This window comes from Myotis nattereri (assembly GCF_964212035.1).
Source record: "Myotis nattereri genome assembly, chromosome: 3".
Taxonomy (NCBI): Eukaryota; Metazoa; Chordata; class Mammalia; order Chiroptera; family Vespertilionidae; genus Myotis; species Myotis nattereri.
In genome coordinates this window covers 186,047,288-186,067,645 of record NC_138077.1, presented here as the reverse complement: position 1 = coordinate 186,067,645, position 20,358 = coordinate 186,047,288, and the positions used below count along the sequence as shown (strand labels likewise).

Here is a 20,358-nt window from a genome sequence, read left to right as displayed (position 1 = left end):
CACACCTCTGACCCGGCCGGCTTTCTTTCTGGTGGTTTTTAGTGAAGAAGACACATGTTCACTCTCCAGGATATGGTCCCTTTCCCATCCCAGGTCTGAGTCCTGTCTGGGGAACAAGGAAGTGAGGCTGGAGAGAGGAGGCCACAGTCCTGCTCCAGCCCCACCCGAGAGCCTCTGGCGGCCGCTGTGGGCCATTTGTCTTAAGGAAGACAACCTGGAGGGGTGTGCATCAGGCTGGGGAGGACTGGGGAACTGTCCTGGAAATGTTAGGCCTGGAAGAAGGGAGTCTGGAGTAGCGTGGCATCCTTCGGAGAGGTCATGTGGAAGAGGAGTTGCCGGGCCAGAGCCCAGACTCCGGTGGAACACAGGTTGACAACTTTAGCTTAATTGTCAGAGGGCTGTCTCAAGGTGGCAGGAGCTCCCTGGGACCCTCTGCGACCCCAGATCCAGGATCTGCCTAAAAATGACCAAATCAGAGGATGCACGAGGCCCCTCCCACTCTGGAAGCCAGAGGTTGTAGAAGCTTCCAAGCCCAACTGTTCTTTAGCAGTAACTTTCAAATTGTTTTTAAATTCACAGAACTCTCTCTTACAAAGTTCCGTTTACATCAACGCCTATTCTGAAAAAACAGCTCAGTGAGGGGGTGGGGTCGTGGAGGGGCCTCCCGCCTCTGCATCCTGAGCCCAATTTGAGAGTTATTGTTGGAGAACCCTGCAGGTCAGGGCCTGCTGAAGGCTGGAGCAACTCCAGGTACTGTGCACATTTAAGGAGACCGCTCCTCTTTGGCAGTTTCACTTCTCTGAACACAAGAGGCCCAGTCCCTCCCAAATCTCACTGTCTGGTCCAAAGCAGGGCCCTGGTGCACTCTCTTCACCTGAGCTGGCTTCATGCAGCCCAGGATTGGGGCCTGACTGGGGGTTCTTAGGCCTTGCACTTGGTCGTTCACCCCACAGCATCTCTACTTGTCGAACTACTTTCTTTAGAGTAAAAGGCACCTCCTATTTTTGGAGCTGTGCTGGGCGTCAGACCTCTGAGCCCTACCGTTCGCCTTCAATGAAGAATCACAGCAGGAAAAGCGAGGAAATGGCACGAATGTGAGCCTGTAAAGTGGACAAGGGCTTGCCTTGGTGGTGGGTGGTGGGAAGCGGAGAGAAGGCTCCTTACCCACTTTCTCCTCCTGCCCCAACCTCTTGAATCTGTGTCCTCTTTCCTCCGGCCCGGCCTCTGCCCACTTGGCTCCACACAGTTGTAACACTTCTCTGGTCCCAGGCCTCGGGCCCACACCGCCCCCCATGCTTGGCCAGAGGGGTCTCCCAAAACAGGAGTCTCACAGTCAGACCCAACTCCTCCACTGAGACCTGCATGAAAGAATTTATTCTGCAAAGGCCAGTTCAGACCCCTGCTGGGCCTCCCTGGCCACCCACAGCACTTGGTATATTGTCTGTTCTCTCTCCTCTCCTCTCCTCTCCTCTCCTCTCCTCTCCCCTCCTCTCCTCTCCTCTCCTCTCCTCTCCCCTCCTCTCCTCTCCTCTCCTCTCCCCTCCCCTCCCCTCCTCTCCTCTCCTCTCCCCTCCCCTCCTCTCCTCTCCTCTCCCCTCCCCTCCTCTCCTCTCCTCTCCCCTCCCCTCCTCTCCTCTCCTCTCCTCTCCTCTCCTCTCCTCTCCTCTCCTCTCCCTCCTCTCCTCTCCTCTCCCCTCCCCTCCCCTCCTCTCCTCTCCTCTCCTCTCCTCTCCCCTCCCCTCCCCTCCTCTCCTCTCCTCTCCCCTTCCCTCCCCTCCCCTCCTCTCCTCTCCTCTCCTCTCCCCTCCCCTCCTCTCCTCTCCTCTCCTCTCCCCTCCCCTCCCCTCCCCTCCTCTCCTCTCCTCTCCTCTCCCCTTCCCTCCTCTCCTCTCCTCTCCTCTCCTCTCCTCTCCTCTCCTCTCCCCTCCCCTCCCCTCCCCTCCTCTCCTCTCCTCTCCTCTCCTCTCCTCTCCTCTCCCCTCCCCTCCCCTCCTCTCCTCTCCTCTCCCCTCCCCTCCTCTCCTCTCCTCTCCTCTCCTCTCCTCTCCTCTCCTCTCCTCTCTTCTTCTTCTCCTTTCTTTTTCCTTCTTCTTCTTCTTCTTCTTCTTCTTCTTCTTCTTCTTCTTCTTCTTCTTCTTCTCCCTCTCTCTCTCTCCCCCTCCCTCCCTTCGTTTCCCTCCCTCCCTCCCTCCCTCCCTCCCTCCCTCTCTCCTTCCCTCCCTCTCGGTGTTTTCAGTACCTGTTACTCACCCTAGAGACCAAGGTCAGCATCTTAGTTTTGTATTTCTGACCCTGGCCCAGCCCACTGTCCATGGTGTGGAGGTTTCTCCCCTTCCTCCCTCCCCGAGTTGGGGCTCGGCCAGGTTATCTCCGAGGCCTTTCTGTGTGTGTGCATCTCCACCTGGGAGGGCTGTGTGATATAAGCCTGCTCTGGAGGAAGAAATGACAGCTGCACCCGGTGGCCTGCTTCTGAGTTGGGCTTGAGCCTAAAGCAAAGCCCAGATATGGCAGAAGTCAGGGTGGCTGTGGCCAGTGTGGGAGGGACCTCATGGCGCCCACTACGGCACTGGGGTGAAGGAAAGGGGGACGCTGAGGACGCCGTGATGGCTGGATGTCAGAGGGGAGGGGTGCCATGGACCCGCCGAGCAGGGCCAAAGGGAGGTGGCCAGGTGGTGGAACCTCCACTGCAAAGAGGAGACCAAGTCCCCTTCTTTCTTCTGCAGCGGGAAAGGGCGCCCCCCTCAGACCGCTGTGGTAGCGGGCTGGGTCCAGGAAGCCAGCTACGTGAGGGTGAAGTGCTGCACCTAGGGTGCTCTTCATAAGAACAAAGAGTCATTTCTCCCCCACCCTCCTCCACGGCCTTCAGTTCCGCCCCTCAAAAACAAGGTAGTGCTTTGCCCTAAATCAGGGGAAGAGCTACCTCCAGCCTGAGGACTGGGCACCTGAACTGCAGGGGGAGAAAGGGTGGTTTAGACAGCGGCCACCAACCGGTGGTTTGTGGACCACTGGTGGTCCATGAGGTGTGAAAGGTTGGCAACCGCTGGTTTAGACAACTTGAGAGGCATCGGATGCCAAAAAACAGGATCCACCTGTACCCACAGACAGCGGTCCACGTGTGAATGCATGTATGTGAGTGTGTGTGCGTTTGTGAGTATCAATATGTGAGGTGTGAGTGTGTGTGTCACTGTGTGAGTGAGGGGATTGAGTGAGTGTATGTGAGGTGAGTATGTGAGTACATGAGTGTGTGGGTGTGAGTGTGAATATATATGAGTGCGTGTCAGCGTGAGTGTGAGTGAGTGTGGTACATGAGTATATGTGAGCAAGTGTGGGTCTAAGAGTGAGAATTGGGAGGTAGTGTGTGTATATGAGCATGTGTGTGTCTAGATGAGAGTGGGGAGATGGTGTGTGTGAGTATGTGAGGGTGTGTGTGTCTAAGTGTGAGTGGGGAGGCAGTGTGTGTGAGTATGTGAATGTGTATGTGTCTAAGTGTGAGCATGGGGAGGCAGTGTATGTGAGCGTGTGTGTCTAGGTGAGCGTGGGGAGGTGGTGTGTGTGAGTATGTGAGCGTGTGTGTCTGAGTATGTGAGCGTGGAGAGGCAGTGTAAGTGAGCGTATGTGTGTCTAGGTGAGCATGGGGAGGCAGTGCGTGTATGTGAGTGTGTGTGTCTAAGTGAGCATGGGGAGGTAGTGTGAGTATGTGAACGTGTGTGTGTCTAGGTGAGCATGGGGAGGTGGTGTGTGTGAGTATGTGAGCATGGAGAGGTGGCGTGTGAGTATGTGCGTGTGTGTGTGTGAGTGTGAGCATGGGGAGGCAGCATGAGTATGTGAGTGTGTGTGTATGAGTATGTGAGTGTGGGGAGGCAGTGTAAGTGAGCGTATGTGTGTCTAGGTGAGCGTGGGGAGGCAGTGTGTGTGAGTATGTGAGTGTGTGTGTCTGAGTATGAGCATGGGGAGGTAGTGTGAGTATGTGAACATGTGTGTGTGTGTCTAGGTGAGCATGGGGAGGTGGTGTGTGTGAGTATGTGAGTGTGTGTGTGTGAGTGTGGGGAGGCGGTGTGTATGTGCATGTGTGTGATGGTGATCACTGTGTCCTGCCTGCCAGCTCCCCCGAGTTCCCTCTTTCAAGCCCATCCTGTGATGTCCCCCAGGGTCAGCTGATGGCCCCTGCGGAGCAGGACGGGGTCCCAGCTGCTGTCTCTTCCTCAGTCTCCCAGCACCTCCTGCCCCTCTGTGCCTGCCCCCCACGCTTGAGCTTCACATCACGTGGACAGGGGCGTGTTGTAGGGCGAGTGGGGGACACAGGCCTCTTGCTGGACCTCAAGGCAGGCTCAGCAGGCTGAGAGGCCACGCCTCCCTCAGGCAGCCATACCCTGGGACCTCCAGGCCTCATGAGTCAGGGAGCGCTTCTGGAATTACACCAGGATCCCCTCCCCAGCCCTCCGCCAGCACAGCCTTCCCGCCGCTCCGGAGACTTGCACATCTGTAGCGTTAGGCAGGAAGGCATTTGGGTGAGGACGGTATGAGTGAGCCTCATGGGTTTCCTTCCAAGTGGACATAAGAGCATTCTGATGCAGGTCCAATGGCCCTGGTGGCCCTGAGGCCCAGCACGGGAGTGGCTCCTGAAGGCGGTTAGCAACTCCCACTCACGTGATCTCTGGAGGCCAGACTCTGGGGAGAGGGTGCAGGGCTCCCGGTTTCCACATTGTGAGGACAGAGAAATGATGGCCGTCCCTCGTCCTCCCCTCACCGAGCGTCTGGGGGCCTTCCTGGCAGGCTTAGCACCGCCGTCGGGGGAGGTGGACGGCAGGTCCAGATCCCAGTTCCATCTCTTTCTGGCTGTGGAGCCTCTGCTCTTAGGGGCTCTTCCTCGTGCTTGTGGTATAATTCGGGTCAGGTGCCCAGCGCAGCCTGAGCGATCGGACGTGGTAGCTGCTAGAGCCGTGGCTGTCACCTGATTTTTTACTCTTTGTATCGCTGGTGGCCCAGAGTGGCCGTTGTTTGTGGGCAGAAGCTGGTGCCCGGCTGGCTCTGGAACAGAGGTCCCTCTGCGGACCTGTGGCCTCACCTCCCGGCAGGAGGCACCAAGGTCTGCTGGCTCTGGGAGGGGATTAGGGGCCTCCCCCAGTCTGAGGGGCAGGGCAGGTGCAGGGGTCCATGCTGGATCCCCAGGGTGCCTTGTCCCCATCACCCAGATGGTTTGCTCTGGCTCTGCGTCCCCCTCTCCCAGCGCCTGCACCGGGCCAGACGCAGCTAGGAAGCGCGCGCATCTTCTGAGGTGGGGACCTGCCTCTTCTCCTCCTTTTGTTTCCTTTACCCTGACGCCTGTTGCTCATAGGTACAAATCAAACGAAGAGTATGTATATGTGCGAGGCCGCGGCCGAGGGAAGTATGTTTGTGAGGAGTGTGGAATTCGCTGCAAGAAGCCCAGCATGCTGAAGAAACACATCCGCACCCACACTGATGTCCGGCCCTATGTGTGCAAGCACTGTCACTTTGCTTTTAAAACCAAAGGTAAGAGACAGTCAGCTGGGCCGCTGGCCCCGCCGCTGCAGGCAGCTCCCCTCTGGGAGCCACCGCACAGAGCTCAGGGGCCCAGACCTCTCTGCCTGGGCCTGGGGCACCCCCACTTCCTGGGTTCCCCAATGGCAGAGCAGCTGGCTCCAGACCGCCCCCCAGCCTGTCCTCTTGGACCACACACGCCCCGCACCTGGCACTCCCCACCGCCTGGAGGCCCTCTTGCACCCTCCTGGTTTGGGTTTGCTCTCATCACCCACCCCTTCCTTTGCATGTCTCCTAAGCCCTTTGTCCACCCACCTGACAAACTCCAGCATCCACACCTGTCACTGCCACGCTTGCATTTGGAAATCCATTCCACTCCGAGCCACTGAATACACTCACGGTCACTTCTCATGCGAGAGTCCACCTCGGCCTCCACCCACCTCACCACTCAGACCAAGGCCCTGCTCTGCCCAGCTTCTCTGCAGCTCTCGGCACAGGGCCCGGCCTCCCGCATCCAGACTGGCAGCCTTGCCATCCGGCCCGGCCACACTCCACAGCAGAGCAGCGCAGGCCTGGCAGGCACCTGTGAAAGGAGGAAGGGCTGGCTGTTGAGGGCAGGCCCCCACAGGTGTGAGGGCAGGTGGTGGTGGCGGCCGCCGCAGCCGCCCGCCCTGGTGTGGACGAGGGGGGCTGCGTCCCTGACCCGGCTCTCGGCTCACCCCGTTGGCTGTTCCTGCGGGACAGGCAGGGACACTGCGCTTGCTCACTGCTCCCCGTGGCTGAGCAGGCAGGGGCACTGGGAGAAAGGCCTGGGCCCTCGGCTCCCTGGTGGCTTCAGCCTCTTGTGCTTTGCAGATTCTGGGGTCAGGGTTTGGGCACAAGGACCACGCGGTGTTCAGTGGCTGAGACTCCAGAGCAGGTCGCCCTTCGCCAGTTCTTGACCTTCCTTCTGTTGGTTAAGCTGCTCCCAGCGAGAGGGGGCCGCAGCTGCGAGGGCTCCGCAGCCTCCCTCACCTCCTCCTCCTCCTCCTCCTCCTCCTCCTCCTCCTCGTGCAGCCCTTCGGGTCTCTGTGCTCGTCAGGGGCAGCTTATCCCACCACTGGTCATGGCCTCCTCTCAGCGGGTGCGTCTCTGGTCTCTAACCCTTGAACAGGCCCCCTCCTCTGCCCTCTCGCCATCATCCTCAGTGGAGCTCACTTTCCCGCCAAGGTTTTGGTTTGGATGGAGGTGGTCCCCCCTCCTTGTCCTCACCCTCTTCTCTGTTGGTGTCTCATAAACAGCGCTGGACGGGGTCCCCCAGGGCAGCCAGGGCAGGAGATCTGCCCCTGCCCCCCCCCCCGCCCTGTGCAGCTCCCCCGGATGCGGGTGGGTCCCCCATGCGCCCTGCACTCTCACTTCCCCTCGCCTCAGGCAGCCCTTGGGGACTTTATGGAGGAGAAAGATGGGAAGGAGTGACTGCAATTTAAATAACAGTCTTAGACTCTGAATGTCAAAAATCTCTTATCCAAGCACCCGCCTTGAAGGTGAAGAAAGGGAGTTCCAAAAACCGGAAGTGACTGTTAAAGCTAGAGCTGTCACCAGAGCCAGGACCTTGTGGGCATCACCCCATCCCATTCCTCCTTGGGAGCACCTCCCCCCTCTCTGGTGGGAGTGGCAACATCAGGTGACCCATCAGGTGGCCTCAGCAGGGGTCAGAGCTGCGGCCCTGCTCAAGAGCACCTCCCAGCCCGGGCCCCTGCGGAGCTGCCCTTCACCTTGGGGAGCTCACCCTGCCAGTGAACCTGAAACATCCATTCTGCCGAGCGCCCACCAGGGCAGTCTCCCAGGAGCCCTGGTCCCCTCCCGCAGCCTGTTCTGCGGGGAAAGGCCAGGTCTGTGTTTCCCGGGGCTGAGACACCCCTGGCTCCCTGGCAGGAGCCCCCTTTCTGAGCAGCTCCCACACTGGAGCCATGGAGCCTATCTGCAGCGCTTCCCAGTCCCTGGGAGCCGGGAGGGACAGAGCCCTGGCTGGTCCTGAGCTCAAACCTGAGCAGGGGGCTGGCGCCCCTCGCATGCCCTGGGGGTGGGTCTCAGGGTGCAGGCTGTGTCCCAAGTTGCCCTGAAGGCCGGCCCAGGGGACTTTGCGCTAACCAGAGATCAGGGACCGTGCTAGTTGCTTGCTGCTCACAGAGGCTTTCAGAGGCAGCACCTGCAGAGCCAAGGCAGCAAGCAGATCTGGAATAGAGGCATCTCGGGCTCTGAGAGTACAGGGAGGGCTGGTGGGGAGGGGGTTGAAGCAGAGAACGCTCACCCTTGGCTCTCTGCATGTGGGGGAGAGGAAGTGAGGGAAGGGCAGGATGGAGGCTCCTGCTCCTCCTGGGCTGTCACTCAGAAGCCACCCCTCCTCTCCCAGCTGCAGCCCCACCGGGCGGCCTCCATTTCTCCCTCTCCTCCCGCTCGGGCTTTGGCCCAGCCAGGCTGTGGGAGAGCTGAGGCTGGGCCTGGTGGTCCTCAGGGCCTTCTTGTCCGTCTCTGTCTGCCTGTCTGTGTCTCTGTCTCTGTGTTAGATGTTGTGGGGGCAGCTCGGCCCCTGGGCACTGCTGAGGGGCGCCTCAGTGGGTGGGGTGAGGGAGGGCCTCCTGGGATGTCCCTGTGGAGGCCTGGGGGTCCCTTTCCTCTTCTCAGATGGCTCCCAGAAGCCCGGAGGGCGGGGCTTGCACCGATCGCCTCAGGGGACAGAGATGACGGGCGGGCGGGCCTCATGGCCCACGGGCTGCAGGGGCAGAGGGAGGATGGTGGTCAAAGCGGAAGGTGGGCCATTGGCTACCGCTCTCAGTGGAGGTTCTGCCTCTCGTCCAGACGCCACCATTTTCCATCCACCTGCCTTTCCTCCCTCATTCCAGGACTGTGGGGGTTTTGGTGGGGCTGGGGGTGGGGGTAGGGGTGGGGTGGGGGTGAGGTGGGGTGGCTGGGATGACCTGGAGAAGCTGAGGACTCTGCATGGCATCCACGACTCTGCCCATGGACAGAGGAATGAAGGCCAGGCTTAAAAAGACGCCTGCGGCCGTTGGGTGCACCTCCGCTGCTCAGAGGATAAAGGCCAGGAGGGGCCGTCAGGGAGGCGCTGGTAGCACTCAGGGCCGCCCATCCAGATTCGCTCCTACCACCCACACAGCCTACCCAGGCTCGGTCCCCTGGAAGCCCTGCCTCCTCCCTGCAGGCTCCAGGGCAGGAGAGGGGAAAGCAACCCCTGGGGCTGTCTGGTACCTTCTCCTAAGAGCCTCTGAGCCCAGGCAAGGGCAAAGCCACCTGCATCACCAGCATCATCTCAGCATCTCTCTCCTTGACACCCAGAGTGGGCACATGGTAGAGTCCCCTGGTGCTCAATAGGAGTGATTGCCTTGGGCTGGGGTAGCACAAGGGATGGGAAGGAAGAAGGTCCCATGTGGTAGGTGTCTGCCCTCTGCCAGGCACTCTCTGCTGCCACTCTACCTGCTCTCTCAGCAGCTGACCAGAGGCCTGAGAGGTGGGTATTGCTTTAGAGTTGCAGAAACTGAGGCTCAGAAGGTTAAGAAACTTGCCCAGGAGCACACAGCCAGCAAGTGGCAGAGCCCAAATGCAAACCCAAGGCCGCCAAGCTCCTAGACCACCCTGGCTCCATTCGCCCACGTGGAGAGGCAAGGCGCTGGAGTCCTAAGACGCGGGTCTAGACAGGGCTCTGCGCGAACTGGCAGCGTGGCCTTGCTGGCTGGTTCACTGTGCTGGTTGGCAGGAGCCCTCCCGTGGCATCCCAGCGGCGGAGACCATCAATGGTGTCATCAGCGCTAAGATGCAGAGCTAGGGCACAAGCAGGAAACCTGGGCCCGGTGGGGGTTGGATTACATGGTCTGTGAGGTTCCTTCCAAGACTTTGCTTCTGTGATGAAAGAGCATTTCCCACACGTGGCTGTTGTGCACCATTGTGTGCTCGGCATCTCACTTAGTTGAAAAGTGACCCAGACCTTCCAGGCGGAACATGTACAACAAATAACATCATAGCCAGAATGGGCAACGTCCACGGTCCTGTCGTCTGGGGAAGTCAGGGGCAGGGGTCTGGGGAGCTGGGGGCAGGGTGGTCCCAGAACCTCAGTAGACAGTTTGGCCCATGGAAGACCCCAGCTGCCTTTACCACCCCTGACGTCCCATTCAGGGTTTGCCCACTCGCGACAGTGAGGCGGGGCCCCTGATGCTGGGTAGGGGCCGTTGGGAACCCTTTGGCCCCAGGATTCTCTGGAAGCGATGACTCTGCTCCCAATTTGGTCAGCAGTAAAGGACCAAGGTTTCTGCCCGGTTATAAGAGGAAAATTGGAGGTGAGAGAGGCAGGCATGAACTACGACTAAGGGGAGGAGAGAAGAGACACAGCTCCTCTTCCATCCCTGTTGCCCTTGACCTCCACACTTCAAGAAATCCCAGCTTGAGGTTCCCATTACCCTCCCACCGAACCCTAAAGGCTCCTTAAAATTCTCAGTGTGATTAAGAACCACCCATTTGGTTCACCTACCCATCCATCGTCTACCCTCCCATTTATCCACTTCTCCCATCCTCACATATAATAGTTTGCCTTCCTATCTACATCTCCCCACTGGTTTTCTCATTCTATATGTCCCTCCCCTTCTCACATTTGTCCTCCCACCAGTCCATCCTTCCATACATTTCTTTATCTCCTGCCTGTCTGGCCTCCCCTGCGTGTGAATGTGCATGCATCCATTCACCCATTCGTTCATGTCTATCCTCCTATCCAGTTCTCCATCCTCCCATTCGTTTATTGACCCACTTTCCATCTACTCTCTCATTTCTATTTTTCATCTAATATTTTATCCCCCATCTATCCATCTGCTTATCTCATCATCCAGTGTCCCTTCCGTCTGTCCATCTCTTCTGGTCCTTCCTTTCCTCTGTATTTCCTCTTATCTATCCACCCATCCACCAGTCTCCCTTATGCATCTGTTAAATATCCATTCTTCTTTCTTCCATTCATCCATCAGACTTACCAACTGTTAAGATCCGTGAGACAGAGCACCTAACTCAGGGAATGTATGGTTTATAGCATGAAGGACCATATGGAAATGTAGCAATCCACAGAGCAGCGATGAGCATGTCACCTTTGGAGGTAGCTTCTGGGCCCAAAGGAACATTGTGAGGCATCTGGCCTGCATCCTGCCGCCGAGCTCTAGGGCCTGCGAAGTGCTGAGCACACGTGTGTGTGTGTGGGGGGGGGGGAGGCGTTGAAGGTGTTCTACCTTTGTCTTGATTTCACAGAGCAGCGGTCCCTGCTCATCGGTTGTGGGGCTGAACTGACCACTTGGGGCAGAGTTAGCCACCCCTGAGGACTCCATGGGCATAGAGTGGGCAGGGCCTTTGCCCAGCCTTTCCTCCACTGCACTGCACAGTGACCTGGGGAAACTGAGGCTCAGGACATTACCTTTCTAAGGAAGCCAGGTCTTGGGCCCAGCCTGTGGGCTGCCCTAGAAGTCTCCTCAACTGGAAGGGCATCCTCGTACCCAAACCACCGTGTTGGTGAGCAGGAGCCCTGTCGCCACCAAGCATGGGAGATGGCCAAGCCAACAACCTGCTTGATGAGTGTCACCAGCTCCTGGGCCTGGAGTCCAATCAAAAGCAGGAAAAGCCTAGGCATGAGATGTCTTTTAATTTCTTTTTTGTTTGTTTTTCTTAACCAGCATCTCACTTTCTCATTATACCCTGTGCCCCCTCACAGCCCACCCCACACCCCAGTTCCTGTATGCTGCCTTGAAGGGTGGCTGAGGCTGCACTTCCAGCTTGAGTACAGGCCCCTGCCCAGCCCCTAAAGCTGGTAGGGTCACAGCCAGTCTGTGAGCCATGGCCTGCCAGCCAGGGGCTGCCTCTGCGTGCCCTGGGACTGCCCTGGCCCCTGCCCTCCAACCAAGCCTCAGTCTGTTCTCATTCCTTTCCAGGGAATCTGACTAAGCACATGAAGTCGAAGGCCCACAGCAAAAAGTGCCAAGAGACGGGGGTGCTGGAGGAGCTGGAAGCCGAAGAAGGTAACAAATTGCCAACTTGCCTTTCCCTCCTCTCCACCTCCCCCTCCCCCTCCTCTGCCTGCTCCTCTTCCTGTCCCCCTCACCATCCCCATCCCCTTCCTTTCTGTCCTCCTTTTTTCTGACCCCCCCCCCGCCTCCCCTCCCTCTCTTCCAATTTTCCCAACTATTGGGAGACAGGGGTTAAATTCACAGAATAACCGCCTCCCTCCCATACACTGAGAGTCCGTGCTGTGCAGCTATAACTATTGTGCGTTACAGTCTACCATGCAGGGGGAGTGTCTTGCGCTTGAGGGTGCTCAGTAAATGTGTGTTGAGGAAATTAATACAGTGAGTAATCCCAGTCAACATTGACAGCACCCACTGCATGTCAAGTCTGTTCTAAACATATGCCATTATAGCAGCAAAGTATCCTAGCAAATCCTCACCTTGCCACTCTGAGGTACGCTCTCCTACACGCTGATGCCCACACTCACACCTACACACTGTGGACAGGGGGCTGGCCCCTGGGCCTTTTAGAGCTGGAGTCTTCAAGAGAGCCAAAGCCACACCTGCCGCTCCCCTCCCATCCCACATGCCAGCTCCACATCCAGTTGTAGTCCTTCCTCAGCAAGAGGCATCGTATCAGAACCAGTTTCTGAGGAGACATGGCAGAGGAGAAGGTGAATCTAAGGCAGTGGGTCGGGCAGGACCCTGCCCAGCCTCAGCAACCAAGGAGGAGGCCACAGGGGCTTCGGCAGGTGGACAGGCTGTGTGTGTGTGTGTGTGTGTGTGTGTGTGTGTGTGTGTGTGTTTCTGCTTTTGTTGCTTTTGTTTTTCTGATTTGGGGATGTGTTTGCAGTCTTACAAATGCATTAGATCATATTTTCTTTTGGGTGAAATATATCATCTTTATTGAATAGAATGCAATGAACGTAGGGCTGTTCCCCCAAAACGAGGAATGGGGTTATCATTACTTACCAAGAATGTACATCAGGCCATTTACAGTTGTCTCACTGAGTCCTCGTGACTAGTGGTGGAAACTTGTGTGGCCCATTTTAAGTTGAGGAAAGGAAAGCTCAGACAGGTAAAAGGCATGCCCAAGGTCACAAATAAATGTTGGCTCTACACCAGCCCAATGCCTGATGGGCTGGGGGAGCCTGAGCCCTCCCTGGGTGGGAATCAAGAGGTTATGACTGGCACTACACTGGGGGTCAACTGCAGGACCCTGGACTGGTCCCTGCCTCTCTCCCAACCTCATTTTCCCAGTGAGGCCAAAAGGATGGCTGTGCCCACCTTATCTGAGGATGAAATCAATGCATTCCTTACGGAAATAATATCCGAGCACCAGCCCTGTTCCAGGCCTTCTTCTAGGTGCTGGAGGTTCTGCAGTGAATAGAGCATAGTTCCTGTCCTCACAAGCTTGCATCCTTGAAGAAGGAGGGGAGCTGGCAAGGAACATGTGTGTTGGGCAGGGCCAATGAGTATGAAGCAAAAACTGTTAAGTGAGGAGCTGGGAAGTGTGGGGAGGGGGCCTGTTAGGCTGGTGTGAAGCCATGCAGCGTCTGGGAAGGGCTCTCCCTGCAAAGGGATCAGCAGGTGCAGAGCCCCTGAAGACTAGAGTTGGGGGTGATGAGGTCAGAAAGAGCTGGGGTAGTGAAGGTCAAGGGACAGACTTGGCTATTCGGTGAGGTGAGGAAGTGATGTCCTCTGACTTTCTGTGACTGGCTGTGTGCCGGGGACCGCTGGTAGGGGGCGCGGCTGAGCACACGTAGGCTGGGACAGGGTGGGCTGGGTGGAGGTGGGGAGAGGTGTTGGGATTCCGCATGCACTCTGCAGGTAGAGTCAACAGATTTTGCTAACACGTTGGAGGTGAGAGGTGTGGGGGATTTGGGGAAAAAGGAGCCAAGGGTGAGTCCGAGGTTTGTAACCTAAGACACTGGAAGGATGGAGTTGCTACTTCCCAAGATGAGGAAGATTCTGGGAGGAGCATGTCTGTTAGACACTAAGTGGCGATCGGCACACCTAGGAACCACTGCCTCCGGTGGCTGGGCCAGCGCCGCAGCTCCGCCCCTGGTAGCGAGGAGGTTGAGCACCAGCGCCACCGCGTGGCCAACGCCCGTGAGCGCGCTTCATTCAGTGACCCGTAGCTCCCTGAGGGGCGCTAGGAGTGGGCCCCCAGGATAGGAGCATGCCATTGAGCCCTGCAGGAGCCCAGATGTGCGGGCCTGCCGAACCCTGCCCTGGGCAGAGGACCCTTGGCTTCCATCACCCTGCAACAGCTGTCCAGGGCAGGCCAGCAGCCTGCTCTGAGCCTCAGCCTCCTCTTGCTTAGAGAGGGTCTTAGGAGCTTCCCTGCTGGGGATCGGAGGACCCTGTCCTGACTCTCCCTCTGACCTCAGCTGGGAGGTGCTCGCAGTGCTGGCTGTCTGCTGAGGTCCTGGCTACCTGAGATAATCGCTGAGATTTATTAGGAACTTACTATGTGTTGTAAGCGTCATGTGGTGGCTTTAATTATTCTTACCCCCACTTTACAGATGAGAAAACTGAACACAGAGAGAAAGTGAATGATCCACCATCACACAGCAAGAAAGAGGGGGGGCTGAGATTCAAACCCAGACCATTTGCTGCTACTCGATGCATAAAATCATTTTTGAACTGGCAGTATAATACACAAGAGTCATAACCCTTAGTGCTGACTTGGCCACTGCCCCTTGGGTGATCCTGGGAAGCCCCTCTTGCCCCCCTCTAGGCCTGTATTTCCCCATATGTAAATGAGGGGGAGGCCCTGCCCAGGAACTTCTGGGTCTGAAGCCTGCCTCCGCTAAAGATTGGCCTGGGGCAAAACTTCGAAGGATATTTTTCACCCCCCTCCCTACCATATCCTTGCTCCCTTCACAGCCCCTCCCTTCCACATCCCTGCTCCCTTCACAGCTCCTCCCTTCCACATCCCTGCTTCCTTCACAGCTCCTCCCTTCCGCATCCCTGCTTCCTTCCACAGCTCCTCTCTTCCACATCCCTGCTCCCTTCACAGCCCCTCCCTTCCACATCCCTGCTCCCTTCACAGCTCCTCCCTTCCACATCCCTGCTCCCTTCACAGCTCCTCCCTTCCACATCCCTGCTCCCTTCACAGCTCCTCCCTTCCATATCCCTGCTTCCTTCCACAGCTCCTCCCTTCCACATCCCTGCTCCCTTCACAGCCTCTCCCTTCCACATCCCTGCTCCCTTCACAGCCCCTCCCTTCCACATTCCTGCTTCCTTCACAGCTTCTCCCTTCCACATCCCTGCTCCCTTCACAGCCCCTCCCTTCCACATCCCTGCTCCCTTCACAGCTCCTCCCTTCCACATTCCTGCTTCCTTCACAGCTTCTCCCTTCCACATCCCTGCTCCCTTCACAACCCCTCCCTTCCACATCCCTGCTTCCTTCCACAGCTCCTCCCTTCCACCTCCTTGCTTCCCTCTGTAGCCTCTCCCTTCCACATCCCTGCTCCCTTCCATATCCCTGCTCCCTTCCACACCCCTTCCCTTCTATATCCAGGTCCCTCCCCTTCTCTCATCTTCAGCTCCCAGCTGCCAGGCGACCTAGTTCCTTGACTCCTGGGCCCTCCCTTCACCTGCCAGCCCCAACCCCAGCCCCAGCCCCACCCCCTGGTCTTTTACCTACATCTTCCTGGATGCCACTGTCTTCCATTTCGTGCATCTTATTGCTGTGTATTAGCTATTTGGAAGCATGAATGCTGTGCTTCCTGGTCCCTGGGCGTCTAGGCATGACAGGGTTCAGAAGCCTGTCTGCACCGGTGGCCTGGGTCAGCTCGTGTGTCCAGTTCTCTTGGTCCGTAGTGGAATGGGTGCTGGTATGTCTGAGTGAGGTAGTGGGACTGGCGATGAGCCTGGAGATGGGTGAGCAGGACCCAAACCCTCAGGAGCCTGCCAGCTGGGCCAGATGTTAGTGGAGCTCTCCCTAGAGTCCTGATCGCTGCCCATGTCAGAGATGCCCAGATGAGACTCTGTCATGTTAGAGGTGAATCAGCTGGTTGGGGCTGCCCTGCCAGAAGTCAGACCAGGAGGCTGATGTTCCAGAGCTCCACTCTCCCCACCCCCCTCTGGGAGCAGCTCAGGTTTCTGCAGGGATAGCAGGTCCTCTGGGCAGGAGCTGCTAGAATGCTCCCCCACCCGCACCTGGCTCTGCAGCCCGAGGCCAGTTTAGCCAACCCCACCCCACCCCCACCCCCACCCCGAGGCTGGGCCTGCACCTGCCCAGTGGCATTGCACCACCAGCAGCAGCCCAGCCATGGTGGCAGGAGTGTGTTTAGACCAGGGGTTCCCAGCCTGTTTCTGGCCATGTCCCACCTAAGCATCTCTAAAATCCTGATGCCCCCTCTGTGACATACAATTCTTTTTAGTCAAAAAGTGAACTCCTATTCATGTGGAGGAAGCCTAAAGGCCATTAACTTGGTCTAAACAAGCTTCCAAAGAACATGGCATCCATGAAAGAGAAAAACAAAAGACCAAGAGGACAACTGAAGTACTGAGGAAGAAATCACTATGAAATTGTTAAAAATAATAATAATAATAATAATAATATGAAGTGATATGAAAAAATAGCAAATAAAGTTTCAAAACATATAATATAGAATTGATATGCATAAATATGTCACAATATATATTTATACACTGTATATGAGGCCCCTAGAACCATAAGAAATGCAAAAATTTATTAATAATTCATTCTCGAATTGCCCCCCCCCCACCCCCTTAAAAATTTAAGTGGTTCCACATTGGGCTCCATGCTGCTGGACTGGGCAGCATGGCTGCTGTGTCCCAGAATCATCGATTTCTTCTTAACTGTATTAAGAGGGACCATAATTATTTGAGTCCTCACTATGTGTTAGGTGGTGCATTTACTATCAAACCCTGTGAGGTGCCCTAGTTGGTTTGGGTCAGTGGAGAGAGCATCTGCCTGCGGACTGAGGGATCCCAGGTTCGGTTCCAGCCAAGGGCATAAGCCGGGGTTGCAGGCTTGATCCCCAGTAGGGGGCGTGCAGGAGGCAGTCAATCAGTGATTCTCATCATTGATGTTTCTATCTCTTTCTCCCTCTCCCTTCCTCTCTGAAATCAATAAAAACATAAATAAATAAAGAAGAAGAAACCCCGTGAGGTGAGACTATCACACTCATTTGACAAAAGGGGAGACTGAGGCACGGCAAGGTGACTTCACTTGCTCATAGTGGAGCCTTTGAAATACTAATGAAGAAATCAAAACCACAAAAAGAGGGCTGTCACCTTTGCTGTGGGTCAGCCCCAGCCCTACTGTGTACCTCACTTGGGCCAGTCACTTAATCTCCCTTACCTCGGTTTCCTCATCTGTAACGTGAAGATGAGCACAGTGCTAACCTCACAGGATTGTTGGGAACTAAACGAATTAGTGCGCATGAAGCCCTTAGAACCGGACCTGGCACAGGGTAGACACGAAGGTGATTTTGTTCACTGATTATTTGCAAAGCGTGCCCGTGTTTGCCAAGTCCGCATCGTCTCGGTGACCTTATGCCATTGCCATGACTCTCAGGCTCAGTTTCCTGACGAGGACGCTGGGGCTCAGAGGCCCAGGTGTGACCGGCTGTGACCAGCTGTGACCGGGTCCCCTGTGTTCACCCGCAGGAACCAGTGACGACCCGCTCCAGGACGCGGAAGGGCGAGAGGGCTCGGAGGCTGTGGCGGAGCACCAGTTTTCAGACCTGGAGGACTCAGACTCAGACTCAGACCTGGATGAAGACGAGGATGAGGATGAGGATGAGAGCCAGGATGAGCCGTCAGGACCATCCCCGGAGGCACCCCTGCCCTGCCCGCCGGCCACGCTGCCAGCAGACTCCTCACCCATTCAGGGCCCGCAGCCCCCACATGCCACCTCTGGCAACCAGACCACGTGGGGCAGCTCAGGCTCGGAAGCAGGCAGTTGCTCCAGGTCCAGCCAAAGCATCCTGTGCCTCCCTCAGCTGGGGCCAGCCCTTCCGGGCCCCATGGAGAAGGACACCAGCTCAGCCCTGAGCTCCAAGGCCTTGTCCCCGAGAAGGCCATGGTCCCCCAGCAAGGAAGCAGGCAGCCGCTCACCACTTGCCCACAAACACCCACTAACCAAAAGCGACTCTCCCCAGCAACATTCACCGGCCCGAGAACCACAGGCCTCGGCCCTGCGCCTGCCTGGCTCCCAGATTGGCCCTCTCCCTTGTGGGTCTCCAAGACTTGAGCTGTCTCCTCTCACCCTCCGCCCCCTGGGAAGGGAACTGCCCCCCCGAGTGCATCTGCCCCCCGAACAAGAGGGTGCCAAAGACCCAGGACCCCCCAGAGACTCGCCCACCAGGAGCCGGTCACCAGGCCAGGCCGAGTCACCACCACGGTCAGTGCTGCCAGGGAAGTGGGCCTTGGCTGGGCCGGACAGCCCCTCAGCGGCTGAGTGCGGCCCAAGCCCGGGGCTGGCCCCGTGGGCTCTCTACAGGCCCGCGCCTCTACCTCACAAGCTTCTCGGCAGAAGCCCCGCGCCCTGCGCCTCCACATGGGTGAGTTCCTGCCCCGAGTGGCTGGGCCGCTCCTCCTTGATGGGTGGGGGCTGCAAGTTTGCGCCTCCCTGAGGCACCAGCCCTAGAGCCAAGTAGCTCTGCCAGCTCCATGGTCACCGATAACTTAGCAAACGTTTACGGGGCACCTTCTGTGCCGGGCACCGTGCGGTGCCTGAAGCCAGTGATGAAGCCTCAGAAGCAGCAGAGCACAGGCTTTGGAACTGGCCTTGTGCCATTCTCCTCCCGCCCTCCCCATCCCCATCGCCGTGTTCTTTGAGCAGATGGCAGAGCTTAACCAAAGTCATCACATCTCCAGCATCACTGTCACCAGCACCTCAGAGATATCACAGCCAGCACCAGCCCTGTCTCACCCTCAGCACCGTCACTGACACCATCGCCCACCGTCTCAGCATCATTACACTGCAGCACACCATTACCACCTCATCAGCCTGGTCAGTGTTTCACATCATCGTCAGCACATTCACCACTGCTGTCACCACCATCCATCTCTGCCACCACCATCACCATCCTACACCGTCACTGTTACCACCATCACCATCCTACACCACCATCACCATCCTACACCAATCCTGCCACCACCATCACCATCCTAAACCACCATCACCATCCTACACCAATCCTGCCACCACCATCACCATCCTACACCATCACTGTTACCACATTATTATCCTACACCGTCACTGTCATCACCATCACCATCCTACACCATCAGTCACCACATCACTATCCTACACTGTCACTATCACTAAATCATCATCCTACACCATCACTATCACCATCCTACACCGTCACTGTCACATCACCACCCTACACTGTCACTGTCACCAAATCACCATCCTACACCATCACTGTCACCACATCACCACCCTACACCATCACTATCACCACATCACCATCCTACACCGTCACTATCACCTCATCACCATCCTACACCGTCACTGTCACCACATCACCATCCTTCACCGTCACTATCACCACATCACCATCCTACACCATCACTATCACCATCCTACACCGTCACTGTCACCACATCACCACCCTACACTGTCACCACATCACCATCCTACACCGTCACTATCACCTCATCACCATCCTACACCATCACTGTTACCACCATCACCATCCTACCCCACCATCACCATCCTACACCGTCACTGTTACCACCATCACCATCCTACCCCACCATCACCATCCTACACTGTCACTGCCACCACCATCACCATCCTACCCCACCATCACCATCCTACACCGTCACTGCCACCACCATCACCATCCTACCCCACCATCACCATCCTATACCGTCACTGTCACCACCATCCATCTCTGCCACCACCATCACCATCCTACACCGTCACTGTCACCACCATCACCATCCTACCCCACCATCACCATCCTACACCGTCACTGCCACCACCATCACCATCCTACCCCACCATCACCATCCTACACCGTCACTGTCACCACCAACCATCTCTGCCACCACCATCACCATCCTACACCGTCACTGCCACCACCATCACCATCCTACCCCAATATCACCATCCTACACCATCACTGCCACCACCATCACCATCCTACCCCACCATCACCATCCTACACCATCACTGCCACCACCATCACCATCCTACCCCACCATCACCATCCTACACTGTCACTGCCACCACCATCACCATCCTACCCCACCATCACCATCCTACACCATCACTGCCACCACCATCACCATCCTATACCACCATCACCATCCTACACTCTCACTGCCACCACCATCACCATCCTACCCCACCATCACCACCCTACACCATCACTGTTACCACCATCACCATCCTACCCACCATCACCACCCTACACCATCACTGTTACCACATTATTATCCTACACCGTCACTGTCATCACCATCACCATCCTACACCATCACTATCACTACATCACCATCCTACACCATCAGTCACCACATCACTATCCTACATTGTCACTATCACCAAATCACCATCCTACACCATCAATATCACCACATCACCATCCTGCACCATCAGTCACCACATCACTATCCTATACTGTCACTATCACCAAATCACCATCCTACACCATCACTATCACCATCCTACACCGTCACTGTCACCACATCACCACCCTACACTGTCACTGTCACCACATCACCATCCTACACCGTCACTATCACCTCATCACCATCCTACACCATCACTATCACCACATCACCATCCTACACCGTCACTATCACCACATCACTATCCTACACCATCACTATCACC

The 20,358-nt window shown here is 56.8% G+C and overlaps 1 protein-coding gene across 1 annotated transcript in view; it reads left to right on the top strand.

The window, feature by feature from the left end:
* Positions 1-20,358, top strand: part of HIVEP3 (HIVEP zinc finger 3) — a 326,138-nt gene that overhangs the window by 303,827 nt on the left and 1,953 nt on the right. The window contains exons 6-8 of the mRNA XM_081085788.1: positions 5,336-5,511; positions 11,451-11,537; positions 17,172-18,067. Coding sequence (XP_080941914.1) covers positions 5,336-5,511; positions 11,451-11,537; positions 17,172-18,067 — 1,159 coding nt within the window. The remainder of the gene's footprint in view (positions 1-5,335; positions 5,512-11,450; positions 11,538-17,171; positions 18,068-20,358) is intronic.